The sequence below is a fragment of the Tachysurus vachellii genome, chromosome 15, assembly GCF_030014155.1.
Source record: "Tachysurus vachellii isolate PV-2020 chromosome 15, HZAU_Pvac_v1, whole genome shotgun sequence".
Lineage (NCBI taxonomy): Eukaryota > Metazoa > Chordata > Actinopteri > Siluriformes > Bagridae > Tachysurus > Tachysurus vachellii.
The window spans coordinates 6,161,831-6,176,378 of record NC_083474.1 but is presented as its reverse complement, the minus strand read 5'-3'; the positions used below and the strand labels follow the sequence as shown (position 1 = coordinate 6,176,378).

Genomic DNA, 14,548 nt, shown 5'->3' with positions numbered 1-14,548 from the left:
GTTTTATATGAGAATCGCAAATCGACAGTTTCTGAAATGCTAAAGCAAGCCATTTGGCATCAATATCCAGCTACTGTCAGACACTGAGATGATATTTTTTCCAAAAGGCAGACCTGGAGACTGCAGAAGAAAGGTAAAAACATAGGAATTGGTTAAAGTCCAGCCAATAAGCCATTTGCGACTGATTTTCCACTTAAGGGCATTCATGTAATGTGTGCTATAAACTCCTGCATTCAGAAATGTTTCCTGAATCTCTAGACACAATCCTAGTTTGGCAAATCTGTCAAATAGGTGAAGCCTACAGGCACAGGCATCTAGGTTAGAGAGACTAAATCTTTCTAGTCAAACAGTGCTGTAGATCTTCTCATGGAGAAATCTTTTGGGGTGTTAGAACAACCAGTGAAAGTGTGTTAGAAGTATGTCAGTGTTTTGGCAGTGTACATTTCACAGTACTTTTTCTGGTTGAAATCACAATTGGCCCAATACGGGCATCAACGGGAGGCAAAAGTCCAAGTTCAGCCTGATCAAGATACATGATATCAACTCAGGTTTTCAGAGCTTCTTTTGGCACATAGTCATCATCACCAAGGCTGAATGTTTACAACAGGCTGTTTAAATTGAGGAGTCTGGCCTAGATTGAAATCTGCCAGCTGAGCATATGTGTTTGTTCTGGAATTACTACACATTCAAGACACATCATTCTTAAAAGAGCCAGTGTCAAGGCAATGGGCAAATAATTAAAGGCCAGCAATGTTCAGAGGTCCACCCTGCAGGAGCTCAACCATGTTAGCATTGACTGCCTACAGAGATAAAACCAAACCAACTGTAGAAATACAGACATAAAAAACTCTATGAATTAGCAGGAATCCAAGCTAAGGATAGCAGAGTCAGCATGGTATGGTATATAGAATGAGAACCAACTCTATGGTGCTTAGCAGCTTGTGTTATTCGCAAGCTTCATTAGCCAGTTAAGTAGCAGGATCTATCAGAATGTGGAACACTTGGAAGAAGAAAACAACTTATTTGGAAACAGAACAAGAATCCACTCAGTCAATTGGTCAATTATATTCATGTACAGTAGCAGAGATGAGGCCACTGTGGATGAAGTGAAGCCAACTTCCTCGAGCCGGATAGAAGATAATACAAAAAACAGAGAGCTACAGTAAGTGTACTCTAAAAGCAGTAGCGCGTGCAAGGGTTAAAAATGAACTGCAGGCTAATGAACCCTATGGTGCTTAGAAAGGGAAAATTGAGGTCAGTTTGGCTCAGAATGCATCAATATGTGAATAATGTTAATAACATTTGATATGCTTTATTATTTAAGTCTTTAAGCTTTCTTCAAATAAGTGGAAATTATTTATATTTTGTTAAATATCTATTAGTACAACTGTTACAACTGAACAGATAATATCCTCCACCACTGCTCAGTCCTCAAGCACCTCTCGACTGGTCCCACTTTATTTCAGGGTAGAAGAAAGGCAAGCATCACAACTTTCTGCTCTAGCACCTAGGTGGTGGAATAAATTTCCCCAGACATCTAGGAAGACGATGCAATGCTGTCCTCAATATACACCAAATCAGAAATTATCTTAGCATACTGAGTTTACTGCAAGAGATCTACTGTATAATGATATATAATGACATGTAAAGAATAGAATAAAACTATTAACCTGAAATACTCTTTCTTCTGCCAAAGTGTATATATAAAGTGTACATCCACAACCTTAGTTCCAGATAAAAAAAATTGTAAATCAAATCTACTTGACATTAACAATAGACATTGTCTATGGCAAGGCACAGAAATCTGAATGTAGATTTAAATCTCTAATGAGGAAGCCAGAGGCAACAGCAGCAAAAAAAAAAAAAAGAAAGAAAGAAAAGAAAAACCTTCCAGAGACAACATTACGAAGAAACCTGGAGAGGACCCAGCATGGTGGGCTAATCAGGCTAATTATTTTACATTATGGCAACAGAAGATGCAGCGAGGAAACAAACTTGGACAAACTATCACAAGCTGCGATGTTGAAAACTCACAGCAGTGTCTTGAGCAAACGGGAAGGTTAAGGTGGTTCAGCAGAGAAAAACAAAAAAGCAAACCGAAAAAAAAAATACAAAATGTATGTGTCATATAAACTAATACACTGGTTGTTATATATTATAATGATTAGTTTCTTTATGCTATCAGAAGGTTTAACATTAACAGCCATCTGGTTAAATGTATATTAAAGCCTGCATCATTACAAGCACATTGTATCATTCAAATAATAATAAAAAAGTATATGCATTTTGGAGTAAGAAGATACCTAGATACCTACCTGTTTTACCTAGAATAGAAAACAATCTTGTGTTACAGACCTATCATTACAGTGTCCTGCTTTAGGGATGGTGGTATCTACAGTATGTGGTTGTGTGACCTTACTCCACATCCTCCATAATGCACTGTTAATGTTAAAAAGACAAAATAATTGTTCAGCTTTTATCCATGCAGGGTCATAGTCACTTTGAGGCTTGAACCATTATTTATTAAGTTTCACCTCTCAGGTTGTGTGAACATTCTCACACACACATGCTGGAGATGGAGACGTCTGCAGGGTGTGGAGCTTCTGTAGCAGAATGATCTCTGTAGCATGATCTCGCTCATTTAATCCATTGATTTTAAAGATCTGAGCAGGTGATAAATTCATTTCATCTTTAATATTGATTTAATTCATTTAAAATTAATTTAATCTTAAATTTCAAATTTAGACAAATGCTAGTATATCTTACAGATTCTGAGGAAAATTGGAATTTTGTTCTATATCTGAAAAACTCACTAACACTGGAAAAAAAAAAGATATACAAGAGCTATACAAAAGAAAATAAATAAATCTTTGGCTAGATTGATACCATGAACACTGGTGGCTCTTTCTTTTAATAGTCGATTTTTATAAAATACAACTAAATTTACATTTCTGATCAATTTTGCTAACAATAAATATAAAACATTTGTTGCATGTTGAAGGCCATGTGACGCTTTCTAGTTTATTCACTCATTCATTCATCTTACATCATCTTTATCTTACACATACACGTGCACAGTTTTTACACCTAGCGGACAATTTAGATTCATCACTTCTTCAAGGGTGTGTGTGATTTTGTTTAACCATGAATTTAGGTCATTTGGGTAATTATGATGAGTGCTATTAATATTCAGTGTGCCCTGAAGTCCAGCAAGACTAAACGCAAGTTTATTTACAGAACTTTCTCCTTATGCTTTCTTTTACTTTGATTTCCTATGTAGAATTATTTGGATTTGTTCTTCCATCTTTCTCGAATACATCATGGGCTGTAAAAATTAAAAAATACTCATTAAACCTGGACATATAGGTGACATATTATATTATATTATATTATATTATATTATATTATATTATATTATATTATATTATATTATATTATATTATATTATAAAAAAAGGTTGTAAAAAAAATAAAGAAACACCTTCTAAACATATCAAAACAAACACTGAAATATTGTAATGCTTATTTAAATTTATATATATATATATATATATATATATATATATATATATATATATATATATATATATATATATATATGTGTGTGTGTGTGTGTGTGTGTGTGTGTGTGTGTGTGTGTGTGTGTGTGTGAATTATGAGTATTTAAAAAGGTAATTCATAGTAAATGTACTGTGTATTAGAATAATACACTGTGTGCCCATTATATATAAAAGAGTACTTTTTTCTTTTCAGTTTTTCTTTTCCCCTCATTGTAATAAATTTTGAATGATTCATTGCTGTGTTGTCCATACGTCATCCCAAATTTGATTCCAGCATTTTATAGCAAAAGGTTATTGCAGCATTCAAAGAATATAACAAAGATTAATTATCACACTGAACACACTCACATCAGTTTTCAGAGGTTTCCGACTGCTAGACTAGACTACTGACTGCCCAAATAAAGTTCCATATGGGTTAAATGAAAGGCTGCTGACTGAAATGCGCTGCTGCTTTGTTTATTAATACCTTTCATTTACAGAGTCAACTGTTGAAACCCAAATAAAAGACTAATCTTACGTGTGATTTCGCACCTCATTTCACATTATAAAAATAGTCGACTTAACATATTCTCTCGCATAAATGCATTTGTAAAAGGGTAATTACGAAGTTACAAAGACAGCAATAAATTTATAATTACATGTTTGATATAATTATGCATAATTATATATTATATATAATGCGTAACAGGTCATTTGCTACCTAAGAAACAAAGGGTTCTTACAACCCACACGTGCATGTGTAATGTTACTCTGAGTTGCATATAAAACATTAATGGCAGCATGATTCTTTGGGAGCTGGTGATGAAATTATGGTGTAACCTTTATCAATGTACCAGCAAACCAGCGGTGTGCTCTTGCATATCACAGATCAGCTACTCTAGCTTATTCTCCATCCAACAATAATGCTATAAGAAACCACATTTATCTATCTATCTATCTATCTATCTATCTATCTATCTATCTATTTTAAAAATTATAATAATACTATTTTGTTTGTTAAATTTAGCTAATTTTAGCTACTTAATTATAAGAACTAAAGCTATATGCTTTATCATTAATGGGAACAGTACAGGATAATCACCGTACTTATAAATCTACCCTTATGGTCATTCTGAACAATTAGATAAAATGTACTGTAAGGTCAGACTTGCTGTGTGAAAATCCTTTACCCATATAAGAAATTAATAGATAAATCATTTTGTGTAAATAATATAAATAATTTCAAACATAATATGAATAAATACTTAACGACAATTAATAGAACAAAAGCATGACAATGATAATGATGATGATGACGATGATGATGATCAGTAGTAGTAGTAGTGCCTTATTATTGCTATAAATGCTGTATATTCATCATCATCATCATCATCATCATCATCAAAAACAACGTTGTTGTCATTATTATTGTTGCTCTGTAATTTCACATTTAATTTCCACTAAATGTCTAAGTTGTTTACAACATTAATCAATGGAAAAAAGTTATAAGATATTAAAAAAAAAAACTCAAATGAACTAAAATTACAAAAGAAAAAGGAAAAAAAGGCATTTAATCAAAATAATGAGAACAGCCATAAAACAATTACACTTATTCATAAATAAATGAATAAATAAATAAAAGCCTGGACGTCTAAGCCTATTGTATCTTCAGATCAGATTTCAGTGTGATTTTGGCTGGATTTCAGTGTGATTTTTATGTTTTGCACCCCACAAAGCGAACAGTGCAAACACTGAGGCCTAATGTCCAGGATGCGTCCGTCATTTTAACCTGTTATTGACTGTCTGGGAGAGTTTGAGGCTTTTAGACGCCATGCGAGGTGCCTTGAGCTCCGACAGCCTCCCCCTCAGGCTACACTTCCAGAGACGGATTGTCACATCAGGGAATGAAAGTAAATTTCCCAAACAAAAACTACTTTTTCCGAGGGTGATTTTCACTTCCCAAACAACATACTATAGGAGTGAAACTTCTCAACAAGGAAGCGTAGGTTATGGACATGAGTGCCAACAGAGTTTGAACACAGGCAAAACTCCAGCAGATCTGATGCAACACGCCTGCAACCGGCTCCAAACTGTACAGCTCCAGTGTCCTTCCTCACAGCCGCTCATTAACTAGTCCTCAGTCTTGAGCCTTTACGCGCACTTGTGTGATTTCTTTAATCAGCAATTAGACTTGTATGCAAATTAACTTGTATGCAAATGAGCCTAGTTTTAATAACATGCAAAATATATATATATTTTGTTATCTCGTCTTTAACTATTCCTGAATTAACCTTCCGATACACGGATATAAATAGCTCTGTCACTTCATAACATAATGGATAACGGAGTGTTTACAGCGGAAGCTTATAGCGCAGGTCAGTTGACGTTTGTTACGGTTCAGAAGGAAGGACGCGGATTGATATGAGGGGGTTGTGATGAGGCTATGTTTGTATAGGCGTTGTGCGCAAAATTGGTGCGCAAAAGTTTTAGAAACGTTTTTTTCCCATCTCACTAGGTCATCTTCAACATCAAATCGTTTGAACAAGACAGAAGAGATGCTTTATTAATGTGATCTGTTCCTGTTCCTGTGAGTTTCCAGCGTGGAGAGCGCACTTCAGCCCCACATCAACATGGAGTAAGTGTTTACTTCTGTGCCATTTATTTCTGTCCAGGCAGAAACGCCCTAGATGGAGGTTTTGTTTTGTTTTGTTTTGCGTTGCGCTGTGTTTAGCGTTCGAATTGTTTTATTTTGACATATAGATCAGTGTAAAAACTTTCTTGTGATCATGTTTTGTCTTTGTCGGAAAATATTGGAGTTTGTATACAAAGTTCAAACCTTTGGGTAAGTCCCTTTCTTCATAGATGTTTGTATCCATTGCTCTGGACAGCAAATCAGGGATAGATACTTTCTTATATAGACATCACATGTCTGCAGATGTGTAATTGTGTTATGGTTTTTATCTATTTATTATTCAACGGCTGTTTTATTTTACTTTATTTTATTTTTGTCTGTAATTTTCTTTAATGCCCTTAATGACTGCTGACAGCTAGAGGTTCAGTAACCACGTGACTTCTCTCTGCTCTTTTGACTCAGATGATTTGTTCATTCAATCATATGAACATAGTGGGAATTATCAGTGATCACAATATAACTAACATATATATATATATCATGATAAGTAATAAGTGAATCTTATCATTAGCAAATATTTATTATATTTTTATATTATTATATATTAGATAATATGTTCTCTGTAGATAATAAATTCTTTGTGTTTTCAGAAGGCTTACATTTTGTGTTAGTTTGATTCATTGATTCAAAAACAGATCCGTTAGGTAAACTTGTGTAAACCTGGACAAAGTAATCGGACTCGCTTGTATGTAAACTCAGACACAGATGAAACTGATTAATGCAAATCCATTTCAGCAAGGAAAACATTTTTGGGAAGAGATTTGAAAAGAATACTACAGAATCCTGTCCTGTATAATAACCGTGTAATTCTGTGTAAGGTTTGTTTAACACACACACAATTGGTGTTTTTTTTTTTCTTTCTTTTTTTTTCTTTTATAGGTATTACTTTTTCTTGGCATTACGCTGTGTGAAGCACTCCTTGAATTCGGACACATTTGAGTACGCAGTTGAGTACTTCAAGCAAATCAGAGAACATTGTGGCAGCATAGATCCTTTTTTGCAAAATTCTCCTCATTTGCAAAGCCGACCTCCGAATCCTCTCTTTCCCACTGGCTAATGACAGCCAATCCCAGAACGGAGGGGAGGAGTCTACACCGACGTACGGACGTACATTGGTAAGCAGAGAGATGATTTTTTATTTTACCCGATAGTCAGTGGACACCGCACTGCAGTATATGTGTTAATGGCGTACCGTAAGTAAAGCTAATGACTTTATTGTATATTGTGTGTCCTTTGTTATGCTTTGCTGGTGAATGCATTTCTAGCTATGTGTATTGGATGGACAGTCTGAAACTGATGATATGATTACATGGCTGGGTAGAAATAAGTGCATAGGTATGTTTATTGATAAAAAGCCAAAGTGATTAGACTTTTTTTAAAATTGCATTTTCTTTTCTTTAATCTTGAAACGTAATTTATTATTCACCATTATTTATTGTTTATTTTATCCTTTTCAGATTGGATGACAGAACATTTTGACAGCTACCCACTTTCAACATCAACTGAATCGTCTCCTGGCTCATCGATTCCACCTTCCCCCTTGGAACATGATGTCCAGGTGCCCTCAGATTTGGAGGTCATGACCTCCCTCCTAAAAGAAGAACTTGCTCAACTCGAGGATTATTACCTATTTGAATCAGCGCCCATGAAAGCAGATAAATGGCAGAAATGTGATAAAGGCTACCAAGCAATGTCTGCACCGTCATATTACCAGTTACCCTGCTCTTCATACAATGTGAACCAGTCCGAATCGAACCCTAGGCTTGTTACCCTGGCAACAGGTGAGCTTGACCTGAGAGGGTTTTGTGGCAGCTCTGTTGGAAGATCTAAAACCTCCAGACCTGCTCCTTACAGCTATGTTCGGACGCACTCCACTAGCCAAAGGATAGCATCAAATGGTTGCAAAGACGTGGAAGTTTTTGAGAAAGAGACATGGACTTTCAAAGGGACTCATTCAGGTTATGCGGAGATGGCGTTAGACCAGTGTGCTGTTGACAAGATTTTTGGGAAGAACCACATCGGTACGAAAAAGGTTCGAGAATGTGCCATATTGTTAAAGGAAGAGGAAAAGAGATGTTTCACTGAAGACGTTTTTTACAGAGCAGAGATGGTGAAAAGTTTGGATGGTGGTGCACCACTGGATGCGCACCATAGGAGAGAAGGTCAAGTTCCTGGAATGAAGATGCTTGGTCATGGTCATGAAGCTGTTCCGATGCCAGTGCTGCACTGTAGTGAAAATGGAAGTAATCCTGCATTTAAACACCCAGAAGTAGCTGAGTGTTACTTTAGTCAAATTACTGCTAATTTAGAACCATATCATGGCTATATGAACGAAGTAGATCAGCCAGTCCGCTCTGGGGATGTCGAGTCTATGAATAGCGGTTACTCAAGCCATGAATGCCTTGTAGATCAAAGCTTTGAATGTCTGTCCGGAGACAGTGTTGGATCTTCTTTGGAGTTCCCAGCACAGAAACCAATGCAAAGGCTAAGAGAAAACCTGTGTTTGTTCAAGCCGGAGGTCAAAGTAAGTTGCCTGGAAAGGAGCCATGGAGAGCGCAAACAGAAGAAAAGAGACCAGAACAAGACAGCTGCTTACAGGTAAAGTACCAGTGTTCTTTACCACATGAGCAGAAAAGCATGTCAAAACGTTTCAGCTGTGAAACATGAAGCCTGGTATACAAGCGCATGTTCAGCTGAGTCCCTGTCAGTTATTGTATCATTGTGACAATAGGTAGCTACTGAATTCAAGAAGTTTCTCTGACAAGTGAGGATAAATCTCTTTGTTTAGAGACTGTGGTGTGTTTTTAATGTGGTGATATTGTTCATCCTTCAGGTCTAGTTTGCCAAATTTGATGTATGCATTGTCCTCACACAGACAACAATAGCGCTGATCTGCTCTGAACATATTAACACCAGGTATCGACAGCGGAAGAGGGCGGAGCAGGACTGCTTGGAGGAAGAGCTTCATGGATTGGAAGGGAGAAACAGAGAGCTGCGAGACAAAGCCGAATCTGTAGAGAGAGAGATCCAGTATGTCAAAGACCTCCTGATTGAAGTGTATAAGGCTCGGAGTCAGCGCCTCAAAGAGGATTCCAGTGCCTAAAGCCCGTTCTAAGCACCAGCATTGAAAGATCAGCTTTTTTGGCAAGGACTTTTTTTTTTTTTTTTTTTAATTACCTCTGGTAGTATGTTTTTTGACGTTTAAAGTAAACGATAAGACTCGGAAACAAGCTCTTTGCTGGGGTTGCTGAATAGAATTTTAGCTAATTATGTAATGAACACTGTGATACCAGCTTTAGGCTGACCAGTATTCTTAGTATTCTAACGAGAGCTAAAGATATTATGCATTTTCATGATTCGGTTTGACTTGATTTCTTTTTTTGTTATTTTTTTTTTATTACAATTCTCTGTGCATATGAAATCATTTATACCAAAAAAGAGAAACAACAGCTATACTACGTATGCTAGCACAGATGTGTGTTTGTTGTGTGGGGCATGATGGTACAGCTTAGTCAGGACGTGTAAGAATGTGATTGCAAATAATTACTGCTATTTTTCTTTGCGCTGTAACTATAAAAGCCCTGTAATGTTAAGTGTAATTCATTTTTGTTTCATTGACCTAAATATCATTTTTGTATTTTTAATACTTTATTTTGCTTCTACGTCTTTATTTAACGATGCAGGATACTTTTTTTTTTTTTCAATCAAATTTAAAACAGTGTACATTATCAGCCAATGTACTGTGGTTTGAAGCACACTAGTAAGCTTTTAGATTTCTTGGTAACTTCACTGGCTCAGGTACTGAATGCATGTCAGAAATATTAAGAAGCATGTTAGGTTACGGTTTACTGCATGACTCTCATGATTATATGACTGCATTGTACATTATGACAGCAAGTAGACTTTGTTTCTTCCATCAGACCTTTTATTACCATTTTCTCGATTTGCAAGCTGCCAAATTATTTGCTCAATTTTAAAGCATGAAACTGCGTTAATCGGTATGAGAGGCCGTTTGCTTTCTTGTGCGGGTTTGCGGCAAACAATCACTGTCATCTACGAACCAGCATAAAAGACTGTAGGCCTAATGAAATTTATATTTTTAAGATATATATATATCCAGGTGCATATTAGGTCTGCTATAAACAGTTCACTCGTCACGGTGTCGATATTGGAAGAAAATACTGCAGGAAATCCTCTGTGTGATGACTTATATCACGACATCAGAATCAAACAGCACAAGTGTGAACCAAATGATCACATTTCTGTATTAAAAATGATTGTTTAATGTTGACAAACGAGCAGAATTATTTGTGTTCGAGTCTGGCTGGATTTCTTTCTTGACATTTCGGGGGTATTTGTGAACATCAATTGTAACCACCGTTTTAAGCACAAAGATCACTTTAAGCTCACTTGCTTAGGATTATATTATGTTTGTCGGTTTCATAAACATAATACAGAAATGTATGGCCTTTATGGTAATCCCATGTATTCTGATTCAGTTTCAGATTTTTTTTTTATTTAGTTTTTTAATATTTTACAAGAACAATCTATTGACTGTTTAAATAGCCACCACGTTGTCTGCTCTACTAATATGTTCTATTTATAATATTTGATTTTTTTTTTATGTTATTTTAAACTTATTATTTTATGCAGCATTAAATCAGGCTTGAATCTATCACAAAAAAAAAAAAAAAAAAAAAAAAAAAAAACAGGACGGGTCATAAATCATACAATAATATGCTGTAAGAAAATTCATGAAAAAAAAAAATCATGGGATATTAGAGGAAATAACTGACCCAAAATATTAGCGAAAGGCATCCTAAAAGTCATCTCTGCACAGATCCGTGGAAATCTGTAGGAAATGCAGGCAAAATAATCTTCATTTATAATTATTATTTTGAAGGGAATAAAGTCTCTTCAAAACTCTGTATAAATAATAATAATAATAATAATAATAATAATAATAATATATTTAATAAATGTTTAAAAATATTGTAAAAATGTGCAGTGTGCTGAACATGGCAAATTGTCTAGAGAGAGATAAGGAATAGTTAGTAATCATATTTAGGTTTTATTAATATATATATAATTATATTATGTGATTTAGAGGCAATGAAAACTTGTATTTACTAAAAACAGCCTTCATTTACTGTTCATAATTCTGGACATTGTTCATAATCAGCACAATTGTTGTCTGTTTATTCTAAATAAATCTAATGAAGCAGTATTAACACAGAATTTAATGAAGCAGTATTAAATGTGAATCAGTGTTAAAATTGTAATTGTTGTAAATTTGAAACACTAGACAAATTTAGAATAGAGAATAAAATGTTTAAGGCATTAATGTGCTTAGATAATGGGATGAAAATTGGCTGGGATTTACATTGCTAATGAATCTTCTAGGTGTTGTATTCTGACTCGAATTTAAGTCATGGTGCAGTTCCTAATCTGTCCGCTAGAGGGCATCTAATGGCGCTGTCTCAGCAGTGCGTAGGTTGATGTACACAGAACTACACAAAGTCTGCCTATTTATTTTTAATACACAAATAATTAATTATTCATTCATTCATTCATTCATTTTCTGCCGCTTATCCGAACTACCTCGGGTCACGGGGAGCCTGTGCCTATCTCAGGCGTCATCGGGCATCAAGGCAGGATACACCCTGGACGGAGTGCCAACCCATCGCAGGGCACACACACACACTCTCATTCACTCACGCACTCACACACTACGGACAATTTTCCAGAGATGCCAATCAACCTACCATGCATGTCTTTGGACCGGAGGAGGAAACCGGAGTACCCGGAGGAAACCCCCGAGGCACGGGGAGAACATGCAAACTCCACACACACATAAGGTGGAGGCGGGAATCGAACCCCAACCCTGGAGGTGTGAGGCGAACATGCTAACCACTAAGCCACCGTGCCCCCATAATTAATTATTGATTAAAGAATTTTAAAATATACTATTTAGACTAATGGAGATAAAAGCAGTGAGGCAGACAATAAAGAATTCAGATAATGAAGGACATTTTTTGCTGGCTTGGTTAAGCTTTCTTACTATCAGTAAGTAAGTCAAAAACATGAAGATTTTTGCTGTTTAAAGTACAAAAGTACAGCTTTCACTTTTGTCCTGACTGAATAACCCACTTTTAAAGACTGATCATTTCGACACATTTCCACATATGTTAAGGTCTTTAATTTCATCCTTGATGACACATTTAAAATAGCATTTATTTAGAGAATAGGATATTTATCACTGCAGAAAAATATCAATAGCATGATAAAAAAAATCAGCATATTTATCATCACATCATATTCTTAAATTGTATGAAATATTTAAGTAAAATGACTTCACAGGAAGGTGTTGGCCTTAGCAGCTTTCTAGATTTCATTTCTTAAAGTATTAACAGCATTAAAATTGTTTAGAAAATATAAATTTTTCACCCAAATTTACAAACCAATCTTTTCAAAAATGAATTATGAATAAACACACACTCATACTGTATGAATGCACGCACACACACACAGACACACAAACACACACACATCTCCATATTATTCTAATATTATTTAAAGACTAAGTAAAAGTCTGCTAAATGTATACTCTGCTAAAAGAAACAAGACCTTCAATATTTTCAAGTCTAACTCGTCTGTTTCTTAAGACAAAAACCATATTTGATCATTTGGAACATACTGGAAATGATTAAATTATAAACGTATCCATGTACATTATATGAACATGATACTTATTTTGATGCAGGAGTACATCAGTAGTATTAGTCCTATATATCAATATCAATATATAAATATACAATTGATTCAGAACGTATTCAGACCCCCTTCAATTTTTTATTTTGTTATGTTGCAGCCTGATACTACTGTTGTTCAACTGCATTTTATTTTTCATTAATATACACTCCATACCCCATAATGACAAAATGAAAACAGAATTTAAGAAATATTTGTAAATATATACATAAGTACAGGTGCCGGTCATATAATTAGAATACCATCAAAAAGTTGATTTATTTCACTAATTCCATTCAAAAAGTAAAACTTGTATATTATATTCATTCATTACACACAGACTGATATATTTCAAATGTTTATTTTTTTTTATTTTGATGATTATAACTGACAACTAAGGAAAATCCCAAATTCAGTATCTCAGAGAATTAGAAATCTGGGCCAACTGAAAACTATGAACATGAAAAGTATGAGCATGTCCAGCACTCAATACGTAATTGGGGCTCCTTTTGCTTGAATTACTGCAGCAATGCGGCGTAACATGGAGTCGATCAGTCTGTGGCACTGCTCAGGTGTTATGAGAGCCCAGGTTGCTCTGATAGTGGCCTTCAGCTCTTCTGCATTGTCGGGTCTGGCATATCGCATCTTCCTCTTCACAATAACCCATAGATTTTCTATGCGGTTAAGGTCAGGCGAGTTTGCTGGCCAATTAAGAACAGGGATCCCATGGTCCTTAAACCAGGTACTGGTAGCTTTGCCATTGTGTGTAGGTGCCAAGTCCTGTTGGAAAGTGAAATCTGCATCTCCATAAAGTTCTTCAGCAGCAGGAAGCATGTTTCACTTTTTGTATGGAATTAGTGAAATAAATCAACTTTTTGATGATATTCTAATTATATGACCAGCACCTGTATTCATTATTGATGCCTCCCATTTCTCTTGATCACTGCTGAGATGGTTCTACACCTTGCTTAGAGCCCAATGTTGTAAATTAAATTGATTAGACATGATTTAGAAAGGCACACACCTCTCAATAGAAGGCCTCACAGCTGACAATGAATATCAGAACAAAAGCCAAGCCATGAGGTCACTGAGGAACTGACTGCAGAGCTCAGAGACAGGACTGTTGCAAGACATAAAAAAAAATCTGCTGCACTGAATATTCCCAAGAGCACAGCGGTCTCTGTAATTCTCAAATGTAAGACTTGTGGCACAACCAAGACTCTTCTAAGAGCTGAACTCGCTGGTCACTCTGACTGAGCTACAGAGATCCTGTGTGGATGTTGAAAACAATCACTGCAGCCCTCCACTGATCTGGGTTTTGGCAGAGTGGCTAGACAGAAACCCATCATCAGTGCAAAACACATGAAAACCTGCTTGGAGTTTGCAAAAAAGCACCTGAAGAACTTGCAGACTGTGAGGAACCAAGTCTGAACTGTTTGGCCTCAAATCTAAACGTTATGTCTGAAGGAAAAAAGGCACCTGCTTAACAGTGAAGCATGGTGGTGGCAGCATCAACTGCGGTTATAAATACTAATGTGTTCATTCCAGTATTTCTGCACACATACACC

At 35.7% G+C, this 14,548-nt stretch overlaps 1 protein-coding gene across 2 annotated transcripts; it reads left to right on the top strand.

Moving 5' to 3' along the window:
• Nucleotides 1-5,968: 5,968 nt before the first annotated feature.
• On the top strand, nt 5,969-10,525 carry atf5b (activating transcription factor 5b). 2 transcript variants are annotated; one of them, XM_060888473.1, is made up of 4 exons: nt 5,969-6,173; nt 7,110-7,345; nt 7,688-8,828; nt 9,106-9,238. In XM_060888473.1, exons 3-4 carry the CDS (start codon nt 7,693-7,695, stop codon nt 9,113-9,115), a joined length of 1,146 nt encoding a protein of 381 aa, XP_060744456.1. In that variant the 5' UTR covers nt 5,969-6,173; nt 7,110-7,345; nt 7,688-7,692; the 3' UTR covers nt 9,116-9,238. The 2 variants fall into 2 exon arrangements, with proteins under 2 accessions (XP_060744456.1, XP_060744455.1); XM_060888472.1 differs by having other exon boundaries at nt 5,971-6,173; nt 9,147-10,525.
• Nucleotides 10,526-14,548: the final 4,023 nt, after the last annotated feature.

What these genes read in the sequence shown, in the direction of transcription:
- atf5b (XM_060888472.1), top strand. Translation starts at nt 7,693, where the DNA reads ATGACAGAACATTTTGACAGCTACCCACTTTCAACATCAACTGAATCG. An exon ending in AACAAGACAGCTGCTTACAG is followed by an intron (nt 8,829 to 9,146) that starts GTAAAGTACCAG and finishes TATTAACACCAG; the next exon opens with GTATCGACAGCGGAAGAGGG.